The sequence below is a fragment of the Amphibalanus amphitrite genome, unplaced genomic scaffold (assembly GCF_019059575.1).
Source record: "Amphibalanus amphitrite isolate SeventyFive unplaced genomic scaffold, NRLGWU_Aamphi_draft 001552F_arrow, whole genome shotgun sequence".
Classification (NCBI taxonomy): domain Eukaryota; kingdom Metazoa; phylum Arthropoda; class Thecostraca; order Balanomorpha; family Balanidae; genus Amphibalanus; species Amphibalanus amphitrite.
In genome coordinates this window covers 2,634-23,656 of record NW_024883045.1, presented here as the reverse complement: position 1 = coordinate 23,656, position 21,023 = coordinate 2,634, and the positions used below count along the sequence as shown (strand labels likewise).

At 48.4% G+C, this 21,023-nt stretch overlaps 1 protein-coding gene and 1 long non-coding RNA gene across 2 annotated transcripts; one reads left to right on the top strand and one right to left on the bottom strand.

Moving 5' to 3' along the window:
• Window positions 1-5,023: 5,023 nt before the first annotated feature.
• On the bottom strand, window positions 5,024-6,547 carry LOC122373791. Its single transcript, XR_006255109.1, has 3 exons — window positions 6,319-6,547; window positions 5,757-5,901; window positions 5,024-5,222 (listed from the first exon to the last, which is right to left on the bottom strand). It is a non-coding gene; the product is annotated as an uncharacterized LOC122373791 (long non-coding RNA).
• A 258-nt stretch (window positions 6,548-6,805) lies between these two features.
• LOC122373790 (ethanolamine-phosphate cytidylyltransferase-like) lies at window positions 6,806-20,806 on the top strand. Its single transcript, XM_043352160.1, has 8 exons — window positions 6,806-6,942; window positions 7,108-7,182; window positions 14,461-14,598; window positions 15,158-15,270; window positions 16,814-16,880; window positions 19,361-19,439; window positions 20,095-20,241; window positions 20,637-20,806. The coding sequence occupies exons 2-8, from the start codon at window positions 7,124-7,126 to the stop codon at window positions 20,772-20,774; spliced, it is 741 nt and encodes a 246-aa protein (XP_043208095.1). The 5' UTR covers window positions 6,806-6,942; window positions 7,108-7,123; the 3' UTR covers window positions 20,775-20,806.
• Window positions 20,807-21,023: the final 217 nt, after the last annotated feature.

Sequence of the window (21,023 nt, the reverse complement as noted above, 5' to 3'; positions counted from 1 at the left end):
GTGGGCTGTTACTTCGAGGGGGGTCTGGCTGAGTGGGAGCCGCTTGACAGGCTGGAGCTTCAGTGGCCGTGATCCCTTGGTCCCTTGGTGGACGGGGAGGGGGGCCTGTTTCGAGCTGTTTTGGAACAGTTTCTTCTGTACTTGAATGCTCACCAGGTGTCTCTGATGGCTCAGTATCTGGTTGGTGTTGAGCGTTGGGCATGTTTGACACTGTTGTTGTACCACCAACTGTTGGATGTTGGGCTTGGCGGGGTGCTGTCTGGTGCCACTCACTCTGCCGTGGCCGAGTTGCCAGCCTTTGTTGAAGCTCTTGACGCTGGGTATAGGTCAGATCTTTTCGGATGAATACATGTGAGTAAGAGGTGTACTTGAGTTCTCGTGCGTGTTCAAGTAACAGATTTCTTTGTCTGACATTGTGGACGTTTCCCCGGTATAGATCTGCATCATTCTTGATTTGACATGCCTCAGAGAGCACAACTTTCTCACCTATCAGAAGCTCTGATATTTCGCCAAACTTGGCGGCTGCCTCAGCTGCAGTCTTAGCCCTGAGGCCCCTAATGACCAGAGAGTTTTGACGTTTCTTGCGTTCTTCTAGTTCTCGAAGCTCTTCACGAACGACTCTACGGTAGTTATCTGTTGCTTGCTGAATCATCTGAGGTGCACCCTGGGAAGGGTAGCTACTATGTGTTTGTGGGGGGTGAGGTTGCAAGTGGGGCCCCCTTAGTTTCTCTGCATATGTTGGGCCAGCTCTTGCAGAGAGTGTTTGCTCCTCAGATGGGGGCAGGCTTCCTTGATCTGCAGCAGTGCCTGCTGTCAAATGGTTTTTCACCGCCAGTTCAAGGTTGTCCACCTTCTTAATTAGTTCAGTTAGAAGGTCATTGTTTGCTGGCTGGAGTTGGTCCTGACAATTCTCTGTTTGCATAGCTGACTCACTCATGCAAGACCTGGGCTGAAGTTTGCCGAGATTTGGAAGTTTTCGGCATGAGTCACAGATAAATGACAGTACATCATATCTTTTCAGTGCATTGTAGGCGGCTTTGGCTATATCTTGGCAAAATGCATGAAACCAGTTTCCACAAAGATCGCATTGGACCCCTTGCTGGGAGTCTTTCACTTCCAGGTGGCACGTCAAGTTGCCTGGTCCGCCTGGACAGATGGAGGGGTTGAGATTGCCCCCATGGTTAGCCCGTACAACCGTAGGAGAAACACTGGTGCCAACATCAAGGGGTAGGAGGCCAATTGTATTAGCCACCGTACTCACATGATCCGGGGACGGAGGTTCTGGCTATACTGTTTTTAGAAGGGACAGGGGATATGGTAGAGGAGGTGGTGTTTTGATATTGGTCAAAGATTATATCACTGCCCGAGACTCTGCCGATCAGTACAATGTTGAGTGTGTATCTTGCCAGCTGACATTTGGACAACATACTGTGAATCTTGCGTGCATGTATCGACCCCCAAATGCAGATGCTAACTACAATGAAGCTACTAGAGAAGCATTGAAAAAACTCAGTAACAAGCATGGCCAAGTAGTCATCTGTGGTGACTTTAATTTTCCCCAGATTAATTGGATGCATAATACTGTACAGGGTGGCATGCTAACAGAGCAGAGCCAGTTCTATGAAGCTACCCAAGATGCCTTTCTACAGCAGCATGTCAATTTATGCACTCGAGTCCGAGGAAGTAATGAGCCCTCACTCTTGGACCTCATACTTACTCAGAACTCCCTGGAAGTTGACAATTTAAAGTATAAATCACCCATAGGGGCCAGTGACCACTGTCTGTTGGTCTTCGACCTGCTTATAGAAGGCAATGAACCACAGTTGCAAGCTGATACTAGAAAGAATTTCTTTAAGGGCAATTATGAAGAAGCAAACAACATGTTTGCTGATATTAACTGGATACAGGAACTTGGAGGGAAAGATGTGCAAGCTGCATGGGACATATTTATGATGCACTACAACGCTGTTGTTGATCACTGTGTTCCAACCCACATGAATAGCCCAAACAGAAAGCACAGGAAGAAGAAATGGATGACTCGGAAGGTAATGGAGGACATACAGAGGAAGGAGCATGCTTGGGACAGATACAGAAAATCAAAAAGCAAGACCCACCTGAACCAGTACAAGAAGATAAGGAACAAGGCAACAAAGAGTGTGAGGGAGGCAAAGTACCTGTTTGAAACCAAGCTTGCCAAGGAAGCCAAGACGAACCCCAAGGCATTTTATGCTTATGCTAGAAGTAAAACCTCAATTAAAGAACAAGTTTTGTCTGTTAAAAACAAGAATGGGGCCGACACAAAGACGTTAGAAGAGGCATGTGAAGTGATAAATGAAGAGTTTGAGAAGGTATTTACAAGAACCGCTGTCTCTCCCCCCTGGTCAGTTCTAACAGGTTTCCAGGGTGAAAAACTGACACAGGTGGAAATAACCAGGGATGAAGTGGAGAAGACACTGCGTAGTCTGAAGCCGTCAGCTCCAGGTCCTGACGGAGTGCACCCGGTTGTGCTAATGCACTGTGCGACCAGTCTGAGTACACCTTTGACAACTGTTTTTCAAGCATCACTGCAACAAGGACGCGTACCGAGGGACTGGACAAGGGCAAACGTGACACCAATTTATAAGAAGGGCAGTCGGAGCGACCCACTCAATTACAGACCTATAAGCCTGACATCTGTTGCTTGTAAAACACTAGAACGACTAATCAGGACCCGCCTAATCAGCCATCTTGAAGAGTCTGGTCTCCTCAGCATCCATCAGCATGGCTTCCGATCTGGGATGTCGTGTTTAACACAGCTCTTGGAGTATCTGTGTGAGCTAGAGAATGCGATGGATGATGGAGACAGCGTTGACTCCGTGTACTTAGACTGTGCCAAAGCATTTGACTCGGTGCCGCACGACCATCTTCTAGCGAAGCTCTGGGCAGCTGGCATTGAGGGCCCACTAGCACACTGGATTCGATCTTTTCTAACAAACCGTGAGCAACGGGTATGCATTAAAGGAACACGATCTAGCTGGAGGAAGGTCAGGAGTGGCGTGCCCCAAGGCAGTGTTTTGGGACCGACTTTGTTCCTCATCTATATAAATGATCTGCTGGATGGACTCCAGTCAGGAGGGAAGCTCTTTGCAGACGATGCAAAGATCTTTCGACGCATCAAGTGTCCAGAAGACAGGCAGCGACTGCAAGCAGATCTCGACAAGCTACAGGAGTGGAGCAACAGGTGGCTTCTTAAATTTAATGAGAAGAAATGTACTGTACTGAACATAGGCAAAAGGAATCCCAAATACCCATACAGAATGGGAGGAGCCCAACTAGCACACTCGGAGCAAGAAAAAGACCTTGGGGTACTAATAACCACTGACCTGAAACCTGCCATGCAAGTCGCCAGAGCAGCAGCAGCAGCAAACTCTATGCTAGGCCGTATCAAGAACACCCTAACATGTCTCAGTGAAGAAACCCTCCTGCCGCTATACAAGGCACTTGTAAGACCACGGATGGAATTTGCAATTCAAGCATGGTCCCCCTATCTCAAGAAAGATATCGTGAAGCTGGAGAAGGTGCAAAGGAGGGCCACAAAACTTGTCTCATCACTGTCTCATCTGCCATACGAAGAGCGGCTCCAAAGACTTGGCTTAACCACACTGGAAAAGAGAAGAACTAGAGGCGACATGATTCAAACATTCAAAATACTCAAAGGCTTTGACCGAATCAAAACAGACTGTGCATTTCTGGTCCTGGATCATGGACAGCAAGGAACAAGGGGACACAGTATGAAGCTAATTAAGCCAAGACACAGAACACAAAAACGTAACGAGTTCTTCCCATCTAGAGTTGTCGACAAGTGGAACTGCCTGCCTGAAACTGTCATACAAAGTGAGAATGTCAATCAATTCAAGAGAAGATTCGACAAGTACATGCTAACTAACAATGAGAGGAGGCAACCCTCATGAGCCATCCGCTCCCATGCCTCCTACTCCTATCTCTTCGGTAAGCATCTCTTCGGTAAGCATCACTATACGCCGTATAAGAGGCCTCGGATGTTGCTGAGGTGTGTTGGAAGTGTTTTATGTTCCTTGGGTTACCTATATAGATGATCTTGGTTTATGTTACTTATTTATAGGAATCTTGATTTTTATAAACCCTGGATGGGTCGTGTCGGTGTTCGATGAAATGGGGATGTTCGCGCTAAGAGTTCCGAAAAGTCTCGCCAGGTGGCAGCACGGTATGCTTTGGACACAACGCGCCGGCCGGGCGCCGGCCGGGCCGGGGATAACACTGCGGGCGGCGACGGCGGCCGACGCGCCGCGAACGGAAACTGCGTTTCATATCTTTTTCAGGTTCATTATTTTGCTAAAATGAGTAGCTACAGTTGATTTCGATATTAGGAAGACAATGACGCGTGTGAAAGGCAAACTACTACATCGTCATTGATTGGAAGGAAAGGGAGCTGATCGAATGGTCACCAAAAGCTACGGAGTACGAAAGATACGATGTTATCACATATTTTAACTTACACAGTTGAAATTAAAAACCTTTTTACATTCCGACATATATTCACACGCATGTAACAATCGATTTGCAGCACACATTCCATGACAAGAACGCATACCTACGGTCTTAAGTTGATCTCTAGCGCTCGTCACTGTCAGATAAGTCAATCACATCCCTGTATATAGTTTGTACAGACTATTGACTTAACCCTTCATCCGGCATGCGTTCATTCTGTAATGATGGGCAACGAATCACCGGCGATTTCTGCGTGGCTCTACATGACATCCTCGTCCGTTCCCCAGGTCAATTGGTTCGGTGACTTTCAAATTATAGCAGACCCTTCCTCGGTCAGGCTTGATGGATCCATGACTTTGCGCGGTACTTTAAGACAGACTGTACCTTCTACCACCACGACTGACTGATTACAATCTGATGCGAAAGGGACAATATCTCGTCGGTCTTCAGTTAAAGTTTAATATTCAGCAACACAAGTGTGAAGGCTGCCTGGAAACCTTGCAACAAACTAAGTAAACTAAGCTTGGCTTGTAATGGGCACAAACTTGTAATAAAGAGGTACTTAATTAACAAATCCACAATGTTCTGTTCAGTCAAGTAGCCTTCACATAGTCAACACAGCCTTCAGCAGCCTTCACAGCACACACACCTTCAAATCACAGGATCTGGTAGCATCCATGCTCTTGAATCTGGATCTTATCAATGCAGCATTGCACCTGTGAATAAATGAAAAATGGCATAATACAGGGAAAGATCTTGGCAAGTCATAATGAGATACACAATACACATGTTTAGCATGCATGGATAAAAGGACATTATATACTGAAGCAATTAGCAAAACATTGCAGTTTAAGCACAGTTGAAATCTGATATGATGAACTGGATACAGTGACTTCATCAAGACCCATGAACTTTACACAAAGTATTTGCAATTTTGAAATGCACTTTTATTGCAGTTACCTATACAAATATTCTAGAAAGTGAAAATTTATTTTAAAAAACAACAAAAAAACTTGCCCGTATTTAGTTGCTAAAAAAGCTGAGTGAATATTCTAAAATAGTGTTCACTTCAGTGTGAATCAAAACTTAGAGTAAACAATAATTTACCTGATGAAATGAAGATATTGTATCAATAATGAGTAGCTTTCGGTGGTGATGAGACATGAGTTAAAAAAAACATTTTGCAAGAAAGGCTATCAGTTACTTCTGGATGATATACTGCAGTGCACAAGCTGTTCACCAACTCCTACCTGGTCTTTCAGTGGGATCCCTCTGTATGCACCTCAGAACTTCATCCGCAGGGCTGGTTCCTTCATACGCAGGTCCTCTGCCTTCCTTGATTCCTCGGACTCCATCCTGACAACTCCGCACCAGAAACATTATTGCACTGGGCACCTGTAACACCATGTAGGATGATCAATACTTGTAACAATTCATAAATAGTAGGTAGCTTAGTGTTCTATCACATACACCTTCTGGTTGCTGGTGTCAAAATAGTAATTTGTCTTTTTCCATCATAACCTTTAGCTGCTTGCAATATCTTTGGTACCAGACAAAGTAGAACACTGCTAAAATGCTTGCAATAAATCTTGAATTTATATAATCATTCTCAGCAGCATGTATCATCTTTTAATGCCTTTCTCAAAGGGTGCAGGTCAATTCCCTATATTGATATGCCCATAAACTCATACAGGTAAATTACCTCATATGGGCAATACAAGATCCAGCTATGAGTTAAGTTAGACTATTTTATACTCTTAGTTATGCTCGCCATAAAAAATGTCGGGAAACGTGTTACATCGATGGAATTACCGTTTGGAGTCGGTCTATCTTCGGCTTCTCGCCTCTCTTCGGCTACGTCAATTGAAGCCTTTCTAAGTCTCCTGTCCTTTGTAAACTTGCCTTTCCATGTTTGTGACACTTGCTGAATATAAATTCACAACCCATCTGAGCAAAATTCAAATCAATTGCTATCAAATTCACCGAAATTCAGTCCCCCGAACCGACGCCGCACGGACTCCACACAGTGCAAAACACAGTGGCGCATTCGCCGCCACAGTTTCTGTGTCCAAAGAAGGCAGTGCTGCCACCTGGTGAAGAAATAAGCCGAACATCCCCATTGGTGAAATTGAAATCGCCTTTTTGCACCCTATGGTCAAAAGTAAATGGTTTTCTTGATCTTGGGGTCTAAAATTCTATATTTAAATTACATATTTTGATTATATTATTATTAACTATATTTGTATTGTAACTTGAACTGGCTCATTAATCATCTTGGGTACCTACGCACGTTCCCTGCAGTGCAGGTACAACCCTCATCGCACTGTGTGGCAGGGAATGTTTGACAAGGAACTGAAGACTAAATTTCCAGTTACTTGGAAATTAGAACACCTAGACGTGCAAGGCCCCACACCTTAGATTGGGCTCATCATCATGGTATACATTTTATTAGATTCACTTTAATCTTTATCTGCTGACTGCTCTGCCTGGCTTTAACCCCTTTTTGCTGTCATAAACTTTGAACAATTAGGTATATGTTTGATATGGTGCAAGTTATTGATTTTGCTGTTTTTTTTTTAAATAATGGTGCCTTCTTTTCAGGTATTAACCAGTAATCATGTCTGGCTCAGAACAAAAACCTGAGAAGAAGCAAGTTCGGGTGTGGTGCGATGGCTGGTAAGCATCTGTGCAATTCTCATTGATTTAAGAATTAGTGGTGTGCTGACTGTAGCCAAACAGCACCTGTGAACCAAGCATGAATATATCCGGCATGCCATCAGCTTGTGATTCGTTGATGACTGTGGGAGTTGGGAGGATGCAGGTGTTCCCAAACTGTTGTGTGTTAAGTTTTTGTTCAGTAATTGTCATAAGCCACACCACAGAGTTGATCAATCATTGTGTATTTGTTTTTCCTTTTATGTTCATTTTGTGCTATTTTTTAAGCCAGAAGTGAAGGGACAGACCTAAGTTAATCAGAATCTTAATTGATAACATATCACTATTGTTGCCGCCTCATCACGTTATTCCGATACGGTATTGTACATACTTGTAAATAGTCTGTCATGTGGCGGCGCCGTTAGTTATATTCGCGTGCGATGCCCGCGAGATTTAATTTAAATTTCCAGGTCATCGAAAAAGGCTAAAATTGGTGGGTTTTCGATTGCTGTATTACGATGCGTAGGTTTGTGTATACTAATTGATTTAGCACTGAGCCGTAAGATGCATAAAGCTTTAACGACATGACATGACATGACATGACATGACATAGAGATGAACTAAGATTTGAATAAATCATTAGCTGAAGTTTCGCATTTCACCAAAGGCATCTCACCCAACGAATCGAAAATAATGTCCGTTACAGCGAACAGCGGCTCGGCGGCTACAGTTAAAGCTTTAGCATTTAACTTAACTTAAAGCTGATGGATTAAAGTAAAGGCTTAAAGTTAAGGCTTTGTTCGAGGTCGAAGCTTGCATTTAGTTTAAAGGCTTTGCATTTAAAACTTTTCACAGTTAAGTTTAAGCTGATGCATTCAAGCTAAAGCATTTAGTTAAAGCCAGTGCATTCAAGTAAAGGCTTTAAGATAAAGCTTTGTGCGAAGTTAAAGCCAAACGAGAAGGTAAAGCATAGAACTATGCAAGAACAATGACATATTTGGATGTAAGCGAGATTAAGTTGGCAAGACTGCAATAGCTTGCGAGATGAGGCCTAAGAATGATTGCAAAATGTGAAAAGCTCTTGTATTTCCAAGGAAACGACGGCTTTAGTGGACTTGCGTGACAGATTGACTGCACCAATTGAAAACGTCTGAAGGCGAGTTCATACGCGCTTCATGGCTGACGTCTCGTCTCGTCCTGACCTGACGTGAGAGACGATCGCATTCAACGCATCACAGCAGATCAATCGGTCCACTGTGCTGCATTTGATTGGTTAATCGGACGCAACTGGCGGAAGTCACAAAATGGACAAGCTTGACAGACTTACCGTGAGTGAGTTGAAAGAGCGACTGAGGGAGAGACACGCAAATATTAAGGGCACGAAGGCCGTTCTAGTTCGACGTTTGCAAGAGCTTATGAGATATGAAAAGGACGATGGTTCTAGCAGGAACCGAGAAGACGCCGATTACAACAACGGACAAGATAACGACTCCATAACTGAGGCGGCGTTGAATGACCAATCCGTGTGTGGCGAGTCAGTTGTCTCTTGTCACACTTCCGCCTCTGCCGCCTCAGTGCGCTCACTGCGAGCTATTGAAGCGACAAAAAGAGCTGCATTGCTGGCACGAGCCTCGTTTCTGCAGGAGAAACGTAAAATCGAATTGGAGGAGCTGAATCTTCGGCTTCGTAGAGAGGAACTAATGATAAGAACCGAGCTTGCAGAATCGGAGGCAAGAGAGAAGATCCTGGCGGAAGCTGATCAGCCAGAGGGCATGGCGGCCACGGCACGACCAGTCACATCCTTCTCCGACCGACAAAACCAGCCGTCCTCTCAGTCTCTGACTTCTGGGAATGCTGAGCCAGAAACAGGGCTCAGGAACCCTACCCAAGAGCGTCGCTGTTCTGATGGACCGTCTGGGAGATCGCGGGAGCCCACCACGCACGAGGCTAGGAGCATAGACGACACGGAGGCAGCAGGAGCAGCGACAGAGCAGAGGGGTCATACAGAGCCTCAGCAGTCACAGCAGGCAGACTACTCAAGGGTGCTGCTCACTCAGCTTCAGAAGGGCCAGTTGCCTAAGCTGGAGATACCGGTCTTCGACGGCGATGTAACGAAGTATCGCAGTTTTGTTAGAGCTTTCGACTCCAGAGTCGCCAGTAAAACTGATGATCCCGACGAGAGGCTTTATTATCTTCAGACCTATTTGCGCGGGAAGCCTCTTGATATCGTACGTGGATGCGCGCATATGTCAGATGGGTCGGGTTATCTGGAGGCCAGGCGCCTGCTCAACAGGCGATATGGAGACCCTGATTCGGTGTCTTCAGCATTTGTCGACATGCTGACTGATTGGAATTCTATCAAGCCGGGTGATGTGGACAGCCTGGACAAGTTCTCCATCGCGCTCACGTCGTGTCTCAACGTGATGAAAGATATACCTCCAGGGTCGAGAGAGACTGACCATCCAAGAACGATGCGCAAGATAGTGGAAAAGCTTCCCTATCACTGCCAGGACAGCTGGCGCAACAGAGTGATACAAATAAAGGAAGAAGCAAACAGAAAGGTGACATTTGAAGACATCGTAGTTTTCGTTGACAGAGAAGTGAGAAAAATCACAGATCCCACCTTCGGGAAGCTGACCAAGCCAGATGGAAGCGGTAAGAAGCCTCATATCGTGTCTGCAACAGGTGTCAATAAGGACGCATCTCCTCGGGTGATGACGTGCCTGTACTGTGCCGAGCAGCATTCAACGGATTCCTGTGAGAGGCTGAATCATGAGCCCTATGAAAAGAGAAGAACGTTCATCGTTGAACAAAGACTTTGCTTCGGGTGCCTTCGGCAGCGGCATCAGATCAGTGTGTGCACAAAAAGGCTGTCCTGCAAGATCTGCAAGGGTCGCCATCCGACTCCGCTGCACAACGACAAGCAGGCATCTCCTTCCGAATTTTCTGCTACAAGCAAGCAAAGCAGTGGTAGCAGTGCAGGGCCGGCAGCCGTCGTAAGAAACGGACGATTGGAAATAGACGGCGCAGAAGTGGCGGCCGGTGCTCGCGGAGACTCGTCCACAATGATGGCAGTGATACCCGTGTTAGTTCGATCACCTGACGGCTCACGATCGGTCGTCACTCATGCGTTTCTGGACCTCGGGTCAAGTGCAACATTCTGCACGGATCTTCTGCTTAAAAGGCTGAACGTCAAGGGAAAAGCGACAAGGCTGACGATGATGACTGCTGCTTCTGAAAATCAGTCCGTACAATGTCAAGTAGTCGAGGGCTTATCTATTACAGGCCTTCATTCTTCAACTGCTGTTCAGCTGCCACCCACCTACACACTTGAAAGGATACCAGTTAAACACGAGGACATCGCAACCCCAGCCGACATCGGTAAATGGATGCATCTCGAGGGAATTCCTCTGACACAAGTAGACGCTGAGATCGGCCTCATGATTGGCGGAAACTGTCCCGAGGCTTTGTGTCCACTTGAGGTCAGGAGAGGCGGTGAAGGCGAGCCATTTGCGTTCCGTTCAGAGCTGGGCTGGGCTGTGTATGGACCCCGAGAACTCCGATCCACCAGAGATCATGGAGCGGCAAGAGTAAACAGAGTCAGTGTACTCAGAGGTGATTCTGATATTCATGAGAAGTTCGTCTCGCTATATAATAAGGAATTCGAAGACAACGGCAGCTCCACCGACGTGGGACTGTCAGTGGAGGACAGAGTGTGGTTGAAAACGGTCGAAGCGGGAACACGCTATATCGATGGACATTACGAGATTCCCTTACCTCTGAAAGAACGACAGCGCACATGGGTGCGTTCAGCCAAGTTGGAACGGACTTCTTTGGTCCATTTTATGTGAAAATCGGTAGAAAACAGCTCAAGAGATATGCTGTTTTATTCAGCTGTCTTTCCAGTAGAGCTGTACACATAGAGCTATGCGAGAGCCTCGACACCAGTTCATTCATCAACGCATTGCGGCGTGTCCAGGCTCGGAGAGGTCAGGCTACGTTTATACGGTCGGACAACGGTACCAACTTTGTGGCGGCCGAGAAAGAATTGCGCGAAGAGTTGAAGAGACTTCAAGAGAAGAAAGTCCACGAATTTCTCCTGAAGGAGGGCATCACGTGGATATTCAACCCACCTGGTGCATCATCACAAATGCAGAAGATGGAGACAAATGCAGTATTTGGCCGATATCTTCTGGAAACGATGGATTCGGGAGTATTTGCCGCTATTACAACTGAGACACAAGTGGAACAAGGTGGAACGAAATCTAGCAGTTAATGACGTAGTGCTTGTCATGGATACGAGCACACCACGCTCCAGGTGGCCTCTGGGCCGAATCAAAGAGACTTTCCCGGACCGGAAAGGCTTCGTCCGATCTGCAATGGTACAGACCGAGACGTCAGTTCTGAAGAGGCCGATATCGAAGCTCGTTCTCATCTTGGAGACAGAATAGTGAGAACACAAAGATATAGCATCTCTGTAAGGTGCTACTCGTCAGAGCACCATGCCGCACTGATGGTGACCAGAAATAGTTGAGACAATTGATGGATCGGTGATGAACCTTGTGTTGGTGCTTGTCATGCTGACGTTCTAACAGTTGAATAGTGCTTGTTTAGCGCGGTAGTATTTGGGACCTGTTATTGAACCAAATAGGGCTCAAATGTGGCAGGCGCTCATTTGCATGGCGCGTTAGAAAGTTGATGCCACAAAGGTCACTTAAGTGTATGCTGTACAGTGGTCAGCTTTAATGGCATGTGCAGTTGTGTAGTGAGTGTTGAGCCCTGATCGGGTCAAGGTGGGGAGTGTTGCCGCCTCATCACGTTATTCCGATACGGTATTGTACATACTTGTAAATAGTCTGTCATGTGGCGGCGCCGTTAGTTATATTCGCGTGCGATGCCCGCGAGATTTAATTTAAATTTCCAGGTCATCGAAAAAGGCTAAAATTGGTGGGTTTTCGATTGCTGTATTACGATGCGTAGGTTTGTGTATACTAATTGATTTAGCACTGAGCCGTAAGATGCATAAAGCTTTAACGACATGACATGACATGACATAGAGATGAACTAAGATTTGAATAAATCATTAGCTGAAGTTTCGCATTTCACCAAAGGCATCTCACCCAACGAATCGAAAATAATGTCCGTTACAGCGAACAGCGGCTCGGCGGCTACAACTATGGAGGAGGTGATGACAGTGTATTCATCTTTTGGTAACTGATTTTTCTGTAACATTGGTGATTCACTCCTGTGGTTACCCCGGTGATTGGTGAATGTCACCAAGGGCATTCAATCCCAGTAGGTAAATTGCTTGTTCAGTTTTTTTTTAACTGGCGCCATCTTGCTGCACAATATCCCCACTGGCCTTTGATTGATGGTCTGAACCGCTGATTACTTCCCTCGTGTGACGGCCGTCCTTTGTCCCAGCCCACGCCCACCGTCCCAGCCCACAGACCCCTGTCCCAGCCCACCGTCCCCTGTCCCAGCCCACAGCCCACCGTCCCCTGTCCCAGCCCACTGTCCCCGCCCACCGTCCCCTGTCCCAGCCCACCCTCCCCTGTCCCAGCCCACCGTCCCCTGTCCCAGCCCACAGACCCGTCCCAGCCCACCATCCCCTGTCCCAGCCCACAGCCCACCATCCCCTGTCCCAGCCCACTGTCCCCTGTCCCAGCCCACCGTCCCCTGTCCCAGCCCACAGCCCATCGTCCCCTGTCCCAGCCCACAGACCCGTCCCAGCCCACCATCCCCTGTCCCAGCCCACCATCCCCTGTCCCAGCCCACAGCCCACTGTCCCCGCCCACCGCCCACCGTCCCCGCCCACCGTCCCCTGTCCCAGCCCACCCTCCCCTGTCCCAGCCCACCGTCCCCTGTCCCAGCCCACAGACCCCTGTCCCAGCCCACTGTCCCCTGTCCCAGCCCACCGTCCCCTGTCCCAGCCCACCGTCCCCTGTCCCAGCCCACCGACCCCTGTCCCAGCCCACCGTCCCCTGTCCCAGCCCACCGTCCCCTGTCCCAGCCCACCATCCCCTGTCCCCGCCCACCGTCCCCTGTCCCCGCCCACTGTCCCCTGTCCCAGCCCACCGTCCCCTGTCCCAGCCCACTGTCCCCTGTCCCAGCCCACCGTCCCCTGTCCCAGCCCAGCCCACTGTCCCCGCCCACCGTCCCCTGTCCCAGCCCACCGTCCCCTTTCCCAGCCCACAGACCCCTGTCCCAGCCCACAGCCTACCGTCCCAGACCACAGACCCCTGTCCCAGCCCACCGTCCCCTGTCCCAGCCCACCGTCCCCTGTCCCAGCCCACCGTCCCCTGTCCCAGCCCACCGTACCCTGTCCCAACCCACCGTACCCTGTCCCAACCCACGGTACCCTGTCCCAGCCCACTGTCCTCTGTCCCAGCCCACAGCCCACCATCCCCTGTCCCAGCCCACCATGCCCTGTCCCAGCCCACCGGTCCCAGTAAGCCGGTCTCTGGTTCCAGCTCGACGGACGCTGGGGCGTTAGTTAGCGGCTTTCAGGAGAACCAACCATGGTGGTCGGCTGTCTTGGAGGTTTTAGTTCGCGGCTCGCTATCTCTGCGGTTTTAGCCAGTGTAGACTAGCCCTGGGTTCGGAGTCTCCGAGATTAAAAAAAAGGTTAGTCCGAACCTTTTGATAGGAAGGATTCACAGGGACAGAGCCACCGCTAAGCGAAGCTTGTTGCGGTGACCCTGCCCTCTATCCTCCGATCGCGCAATTCCAGTTCTATGGCAGAATTTAAAGTCCAAAGTTTAACGTGCGCACAAAGCCACGCACGGCCGGTCCCCTCACTGACGTACTTCATCTGGCTACGGCCTGCCACAAACCGCAACCATACCTGTCAGGAGGCCCATAAATGTCAAGCGCCCGTCGCGCTTCGAACCCGGACTGTTGTAACCGGGGACGCTTGCTCTCACCACGCGGAGTCCAACGCTCTACCGACTGAGCTACGTGACCGGCGACGAAGTTCCTACGTTGTCCGGTCAATGTCCGGCGTTGTCGGACCGTTCGAGGTCGGCGCCGGGGGCTCGGTTGCGGTTATCGAACGGGATTGGCCGGACGACGCAAAAGGCTTCTCGCCTGAGGAGACTGCGTACACGCCCTAAATCAGCAACTTTTCTATGGTAGGAGTATACTTTTCCGGCAATCAGAAAATCGTACGCGAGAGCCTGTGCTGACGCATACGTTTTCACTCTCATAAATCGTATTAATAAATACTTATATCAGTTATGTCTCATAAATTGCGATCCCCTTGCAACCTATGGATGTGAACAAGCTATTCTTCCACAGCTACGACATGGTGCACTTTGGTCACGCCAACTCGTTACGTCAGGCCAAAGCCATGGGCGACTACCTGATGGTGGGGGTGCACAGTGACGCCGAGGTCACCGAGCACAAGGGGCCGCCCGTTTTCACCGAGGAGGAACGGTCAGTGGTACACTGGTACACCGACAGATGGGAGTGGGGGCGCACGTGAGGGAGGGGTGAGTGATAAGGGTTGTAGGGGGCTAGTCCTGAGTGCCTCTCAGGATGCCTGAGTGCTGGCTCTCTTCACGATGGGGTATGATTGTGGTGGGCAAAAACGAAACATAGTTGATGTTTTTTTTTAGATTTGTGCATACCTGTAAATAAGTAAACTCTGTTCCAAGTCGCGGTATTTTTATGGGCGGGTTTATTTTGAGATCCATAAAACATAACTTCAAGTGGAATGTAGGCCGTCAAATGATGCACGTCTCCGGTAACCTTACATGGTGAAACGGATTGCGCATTGCATCACATGTATAACTATTGATGTGCCGTAACGGTGTTTTATTCTGATATCGCCATGGTGTTTGTAACTATGAGATGATGTGACGGTATTTCACGCCCCTCGCCCCCGGGGGTGGCATGAAATACCGTCACAACATTATGAAATACCGTTAGGTAGAAATATGTGACGGTATTTCTCCCTAACCACGTCCTGACCCACCCCCGACCGTGTCACCAGGTACAAAATGGTGCGCGCCATCAAATGGGTCGACGAGGTAGTGGAAGCCGCTCCTTATGTTACAACACTGGAGACACTGGACAAGTACGGGTGTGACTTCTGCGTACACGGAGGTAGGGCACCAACTAGGGCACGTTTGTGTGGATAAATCTGGAGGTGGGCTGTGATCTAGGGCACGTTTGTATGGCTAAACCTGGAGGTAGGCTGTGAACTAGGGCACGTTTGTGTGGTTAAACCTGGAGGTAGGCTGTGAACTAGGGCACGTTTGTATGGATGCATTGTGGACGTTGAGCGCGTTCTGAAATTTTGACAAGCGTAACTTTTCCTCTCTGGAGGAAATTTGCGTAAGATGTTGATTGGGTGATTGATAGGGTTTTTGAACGAGCCTTTTCTGTTTTCCCCATTCACAGACATGCTACACAGAGTTGCATTTTGTTCTGTTTTTGTTGACATTTTTATACTTACAGCGATGGGAAGACTTCAGAACTTTACGTATTGCATTATGTATTTGTTGCCCGTTTCGCTCGTACCTATGAAAAAGTAGTCAACCATTTTGTCATGCTATGAAATGCTCGTCAAAGCCTTGGTCGCTGTTTTAAAACGAAAGCGGTTTTGAGTTTGTTTGGCTATTCGGAATAATCCTAAATGGCCGCCAACTCAACGGTAGATAATGTCTGAAGAGCATCTCATAGGAGGAATTTAGCCGTGAGTGCGCTCGCGCAGCCTTCATTTGAACTGTGCTCAATAAATAAATGAACATCCCCGACTGAATCTGGTGAGGCTCACTGTCGATGCTAGCTCAGTTTATCTATATCTGCGATGTAATCCGTCACTGTCGGTGACTGCCTGTCAGTCTGGGATCATTGTTGGTCTACTATCGGAGTATTAGGGGCGTCGGTAGTGGTGCATTGCTGTGCAGATATCACTGGGCTGAATCATCGGTATCAAATCACATCCGCTTTACAGCCGCGGTTCGACACATTTTGAATATTGATATGGAACGAACATTGTGGCAGCTGATGTTCATTGTCTGTTGATATTAGATATGTCAATCGGATACCAACTTTTTTGGTATACCGATACCAAACCGATACCAACTTGGTATTTGGTATTTCAATCGTAATGTGTTTAGTATTTTGTTGGTATCATAAGCCCTCACTAATATATGTGGCTAAGAAATCGGTAAAAAGTTGATATTTCCCTCAGTTTCCGAAGTTGGTTTGGTTTCGGTATTTTCCCATGGTTTTGGTTGGTGTTTGGTTTGGTATCGGTATTCCGATTTTCCGTAATTGACATCACTAGTTGATATCCTGAGCTGAAATAGCCAAATAAATGCGTGCACCCAGCTGTATTTTGCGCTCTTATACATGGGCGCATTGATAACATGTATATTGTACATTGATGACAATTACAGGCATTCACAAATGTTTAGATATATTAGCAATTACACTTATTTCTGGAAATGTGGATATTTATCATGTGGACAATGTGTTAAAAATTTGGGTATTTATAACTGTTTACAAATCATTTTCCATTTTACTGTATCTGAGCCTCAGCCAGTCCCGCCAAATCCTGTATGCACCACTTGGTACGTAAGTTTAGTGACTGCTTGCACCCTGGCGTATTGACCCCCCCCCCCCTTTAATTGTCCGACAGATGACATTACGATGACGGCCGAGGGAGTCGATACCTACCATATCGTCAAGGCGGCCAACCGATACAAGTGAGTGACGGCTACTCGCTGTAAGACAGCTATCTGGGTTCGGTTCCTTTGCGAGGTGAAGTGCTCTTTTCGCCTTTTGTGACCGATTTTATGTAGACGTGTTATTTGAAGTGCGTTTTATAATCAGACCATCTACAATTTCAAATCCACTTCTAAGCAAGAGCAGTGTTTAGGATAAAAAACTCGATGACCTGGGCTTGCCTTGCCATACAATGAACTAGCTACGTACTGGTTATATGCAGGGCTGCGGAGTCGATGGATTTTCGGCGACTCCGACTCCGACTCCGACTCCGGCTTTCAAAAACCAGCTCCGACTCCGACTCCGACTCCGGGCAGAATTGTCGACTCCTACCGACTCCAACTCCCGACTCCGACTCCGCAGACCTAGCAGGGCCGCGGAGTCGACAGATTTTCGGTGACTCCGACTCCGACTCCGGCTCGGGTTTCTAAAATCGACTCCGACTCCGACTCCGACTGCGGTCACAACTGTCGACTCCGACCGACTCCGACTCCGACTCCGCAGCCCTGGTTATATGTACGTTGAGTGCGCCAGTAGTGCTTGCAGCTTTGGCGCATAGCACTGTATCAATTCCCATTAAAAATGCACTGAGCTCCCCACTTAGTTCAAAAGCCATCGATATCGACATGCATATGTATGCAGTGTTTCACTCAACGTTCTTCGGTTTATGCAGCTTAGTACCATAAGAAGTTATTAAGATTTTTTTTTTGGTTTGGCTTATCTTTTTATGGGAAGACTTATCTTTATATAACACAGATACTGATTTTTGTATCTGTTGCAAAATATTTTGTATCTGCCAGCGCACGTTGCAAAGCACGTACAGTAGAATCACTAACGGGAAACATCGTTGACCGATTTTCCAATTCAATAGTATAAACCACCGTCGATAAACATTGTTTGAATATCTACCCACGTGACATGACGTCACGCGCTCAAGGTCACCATCTCGGTCAGCTGACTGTCCGGTCTAAACAATTAGAGCATCGGCCGGGTCATTCCCCCAACATTTCCCCAAGCACAGACAGCACGACGCGGGTGCCTCGACTGGGGAGGGGAGGGGGCGTTGCAGGTCCGAAAGTCAGTGCCTCTCAACTGCCCCCCCCCCCCGGGGGGCGGATAGGGGAGGGGATTTGTAGGCCCGAAAGCGTGTACCACTTGAAGCTTTGAGGATCGGGGAGGGGGAGTTTAGAGGTTGTCGGTCCGTAATCCTCAATCCTGTGCCTCTTGACTGTCCTTGGGGCGCTGAAGAGCGGGGGAAGGGGGGGGAAGGTCCGAGGGTTGCTGATCCGAAGGCTAAAAGCCACTCGACTGTCCTTGGAGCATTGAAGAGCGGGGCTGGGGGCAGTTGCAGGTCAAAAAGTCAGTACCACTCGATGTGTCCCACTGCTCAGGGCTTGGAGGGGGCGGGGGACGGTTTTCGGTGGCGTGATTCCGGTCCAAAGACCGATACTCGGGGCCTCCACAGGGGGGGGGGGGGGGGGCGGGTGGCACGTGTCGCGGTAAGCACTGAGCACACAGCAGTGATGGCGTCTTGAGGACAAAGGTTTGTGCTGATAGTGACGGATTTGGAGCTGTCAGTGCAAATTGCAGGGCCTCAGCGGGGACGGGTCTCTCGAACTACGCTTCAAGCGTGACGGGGCAGAGGGTATGAAGGAGCGATTTTGGAGTTTTTATTATAGGTAGCGGTCATGCACAGCATTGCAAGAAACCATCAAACATTTTCCGCGTAGAAATGTGCTTCATATTTTTAATTTATGGCTGATGTCGCGGGAGCTGGCACGGCTCCTGTCCTCTTCCCTCCCTGCCTTTCGCGGGATGATATTTCATATAAATATGTAAAGCACGCATCCGTTTTGCTTTTCGTCTGTGTCTTACGGAGAATATTGTTTGCAGTTGGTACTATATTCATTGATGATCCAGTTGTCAGTCAGTTTCGCCCAACGTTAAATATCATGTTAACGTATAGTACAAAACATTCCACTAACATGGCGAGCGTCGTCCATCGATCACGGCATTGGAAACTGATAATCGTGTATACCTAGTTATTGTAATAAAACATCTCGTCCATTTTAGAGCTACAACAACATGTCGAAATAGCTCCACAATACACTCGCACGCGGTTCGAGAACTTGTTTGAGTTATGAAATAAGTAAAGCCTCTACTCCACATGGTTTGAATCAGTAGGAATAAATAAGTAGGAAGGCGAATGGTTTGGACGTTGTCTCTGTTTACGTTCGGCGTATGTCAACATGAAACGTAAGCAATGGCAATCCATCAGATCTCTAGTCTCTACCAGACCCCTTTTCCTGTTGATTCCGTCGGCGCCGCTGTTTGTTTCAGGGGATGTGTGTTTCGGCCCCCTCGCTCCATTAACTCCCTCGGTCCCCGCCCGTTTCAGGGAGTGTCAGCGTACACGAGGTCCCCCCCCCCCGCTCCAATAACTCGTCCCCGCCCGTTTCAGGGAGTGTCAGCGCACGCGGGGTGTCTCCACCACCGACCTGGTCGGGCGGATGCTGCTCATGACCCGGACCCACTTCAAGGTCAGGTCACGGGGCCAGTCCGGAGGGTAGGCTTTTGCAGTGGTCAGCGACCATATTTACTTGAGGAATATGGCACGTGAACCTGATATATTTAGCGAATATAGCTTTTTGTTCTAAATTTGTGATGAAAATGTGACTGACCTAAGTACACTTACTCGGTGAATCATATCGGATCTGACCTGACCTGACCTTTACATACAGACGGGCAAGGACGAGACATCTATGGACCTGACTTATGTTATATAGACTGCGAGGGACGAGTACTCTGTTGACCTGACCTGACCTGACCTGACCTGTGTTACACAGACTGGTAAGGACGAGTACTCTGTTGACCTGACCTGACCTGACCTTTGTTACACAGACTGACAAGAACGAGTACCTACTCTGTTGACCTGACCTGACCTGACCTTTATTACACAGACTGGCAAGGACGAGTACTCTGTTGACCTGACCTGACCTGACCTTTATTACACAGACTGGCAAGGACGAGTACTCTGTTGACCTGACCTGACCTGACCTGACCTTTATTACACAGACTGGCAAGGACGAGTACTCTGTTGACCTGACCTGACCTGACCTGACCTTTATTACACAGACTGGCAAGGACGAGTACTCTGTTGACCTGACCTGACCTGACCTGACCTTTATTACACAGACTGGTAAGGACGAGTACTCTGTTGACCTGCCGCCGGAGCCGTCCCTGGAGCACGGCGCCACGGCACACAGTCCGTGGACGGGCGTCACTCAGTTCCTGCCCACCACGCGGCAGCTGATCCAGTTCTCATCCGGACGGGCGCCCAAGGTGGGAGGGAGAGAGAGAGAGAGAGAGAGAGAGAGAGAGAGAGAGAGAGAGAGATAGAGAGAGAGAGAGAGAGAGAGAGAGAGAGAGAGAGAGAGAGAGAGAGAGAGAGAGAGAAAGAGAAAGAGAAAGAGAAAGAGAAAGAGAAAGAGAAAGAGAAAGAGAAAGAGAGAGAGAGAGAGAGAGAGAGAGAGAGAGAGGGAGAGAGGCGGGGAGAAAGAACAGGCCGGAAAGAGAGGAGGCTAAAATGCGGTGAGAGTTGGAGAGGAAATCTGTTTGTCTGTTTGTATATTGTACCTACTCTTTTAATAGCATGTGAGCTTTTTCGTACCTGTATCCCACCTCTATATGACCCTAATCTGACCCGCATCTGACCCATATCTGACCTGTGACCTCAGCCCGGTGACCGTGTGGTGTACGTGGCCGGCGCGTTTGACCTGTTCCACGTCGGTCACCTGGACTTTCTGGAGAAGGCGGCTGCCGAGGGCGACTTTCTGATCGTTGGACTCCACACGGACCCCATTGTGAACCGGTGAGAACTGCTGTCGCCACGCTCCGTGGACTGCTGCTGTATCGCTGCAGGATGGGGTAGCTGGGTGCCCGTGTATTTGACATCCATATTTTCATCCACTGAATCCTTAATTGAATCAGAATGTAAATTACCAAAATTACAAAACTCTGGTTAGGTAACTATATTTGAGTACCGTAAACCGGGGTGAGTTGATATGGGGTGGTGAGTTGATATAAATTGCTCGAAAAATGTTAAAATGTGTGCTGCTCATCCA

Coding starts and splice junctions, on each gene's coding strand:
- LOC122373790 (XM_043352160.1), top strand. CDS start 7,124: ATGTCTGGCTCAGAACAAAAACCTGAGAAGAAGCAAGTTCGGGTGTGG. Junction 19,440..20,094: donor TGACCCGGACCCACTTCAAG/GTCAGGTCACGG, acceptor TTTATTACACAG/ACTGGTAAGGACGAGTACTC. Junction 20,242..20,636: donor CATCCGGACGGGCGCCCAAG/GTGGGAGGGAGA, acceptor CTGTGACCTCAG/CCCGGTGACCGTGTGGTGTA.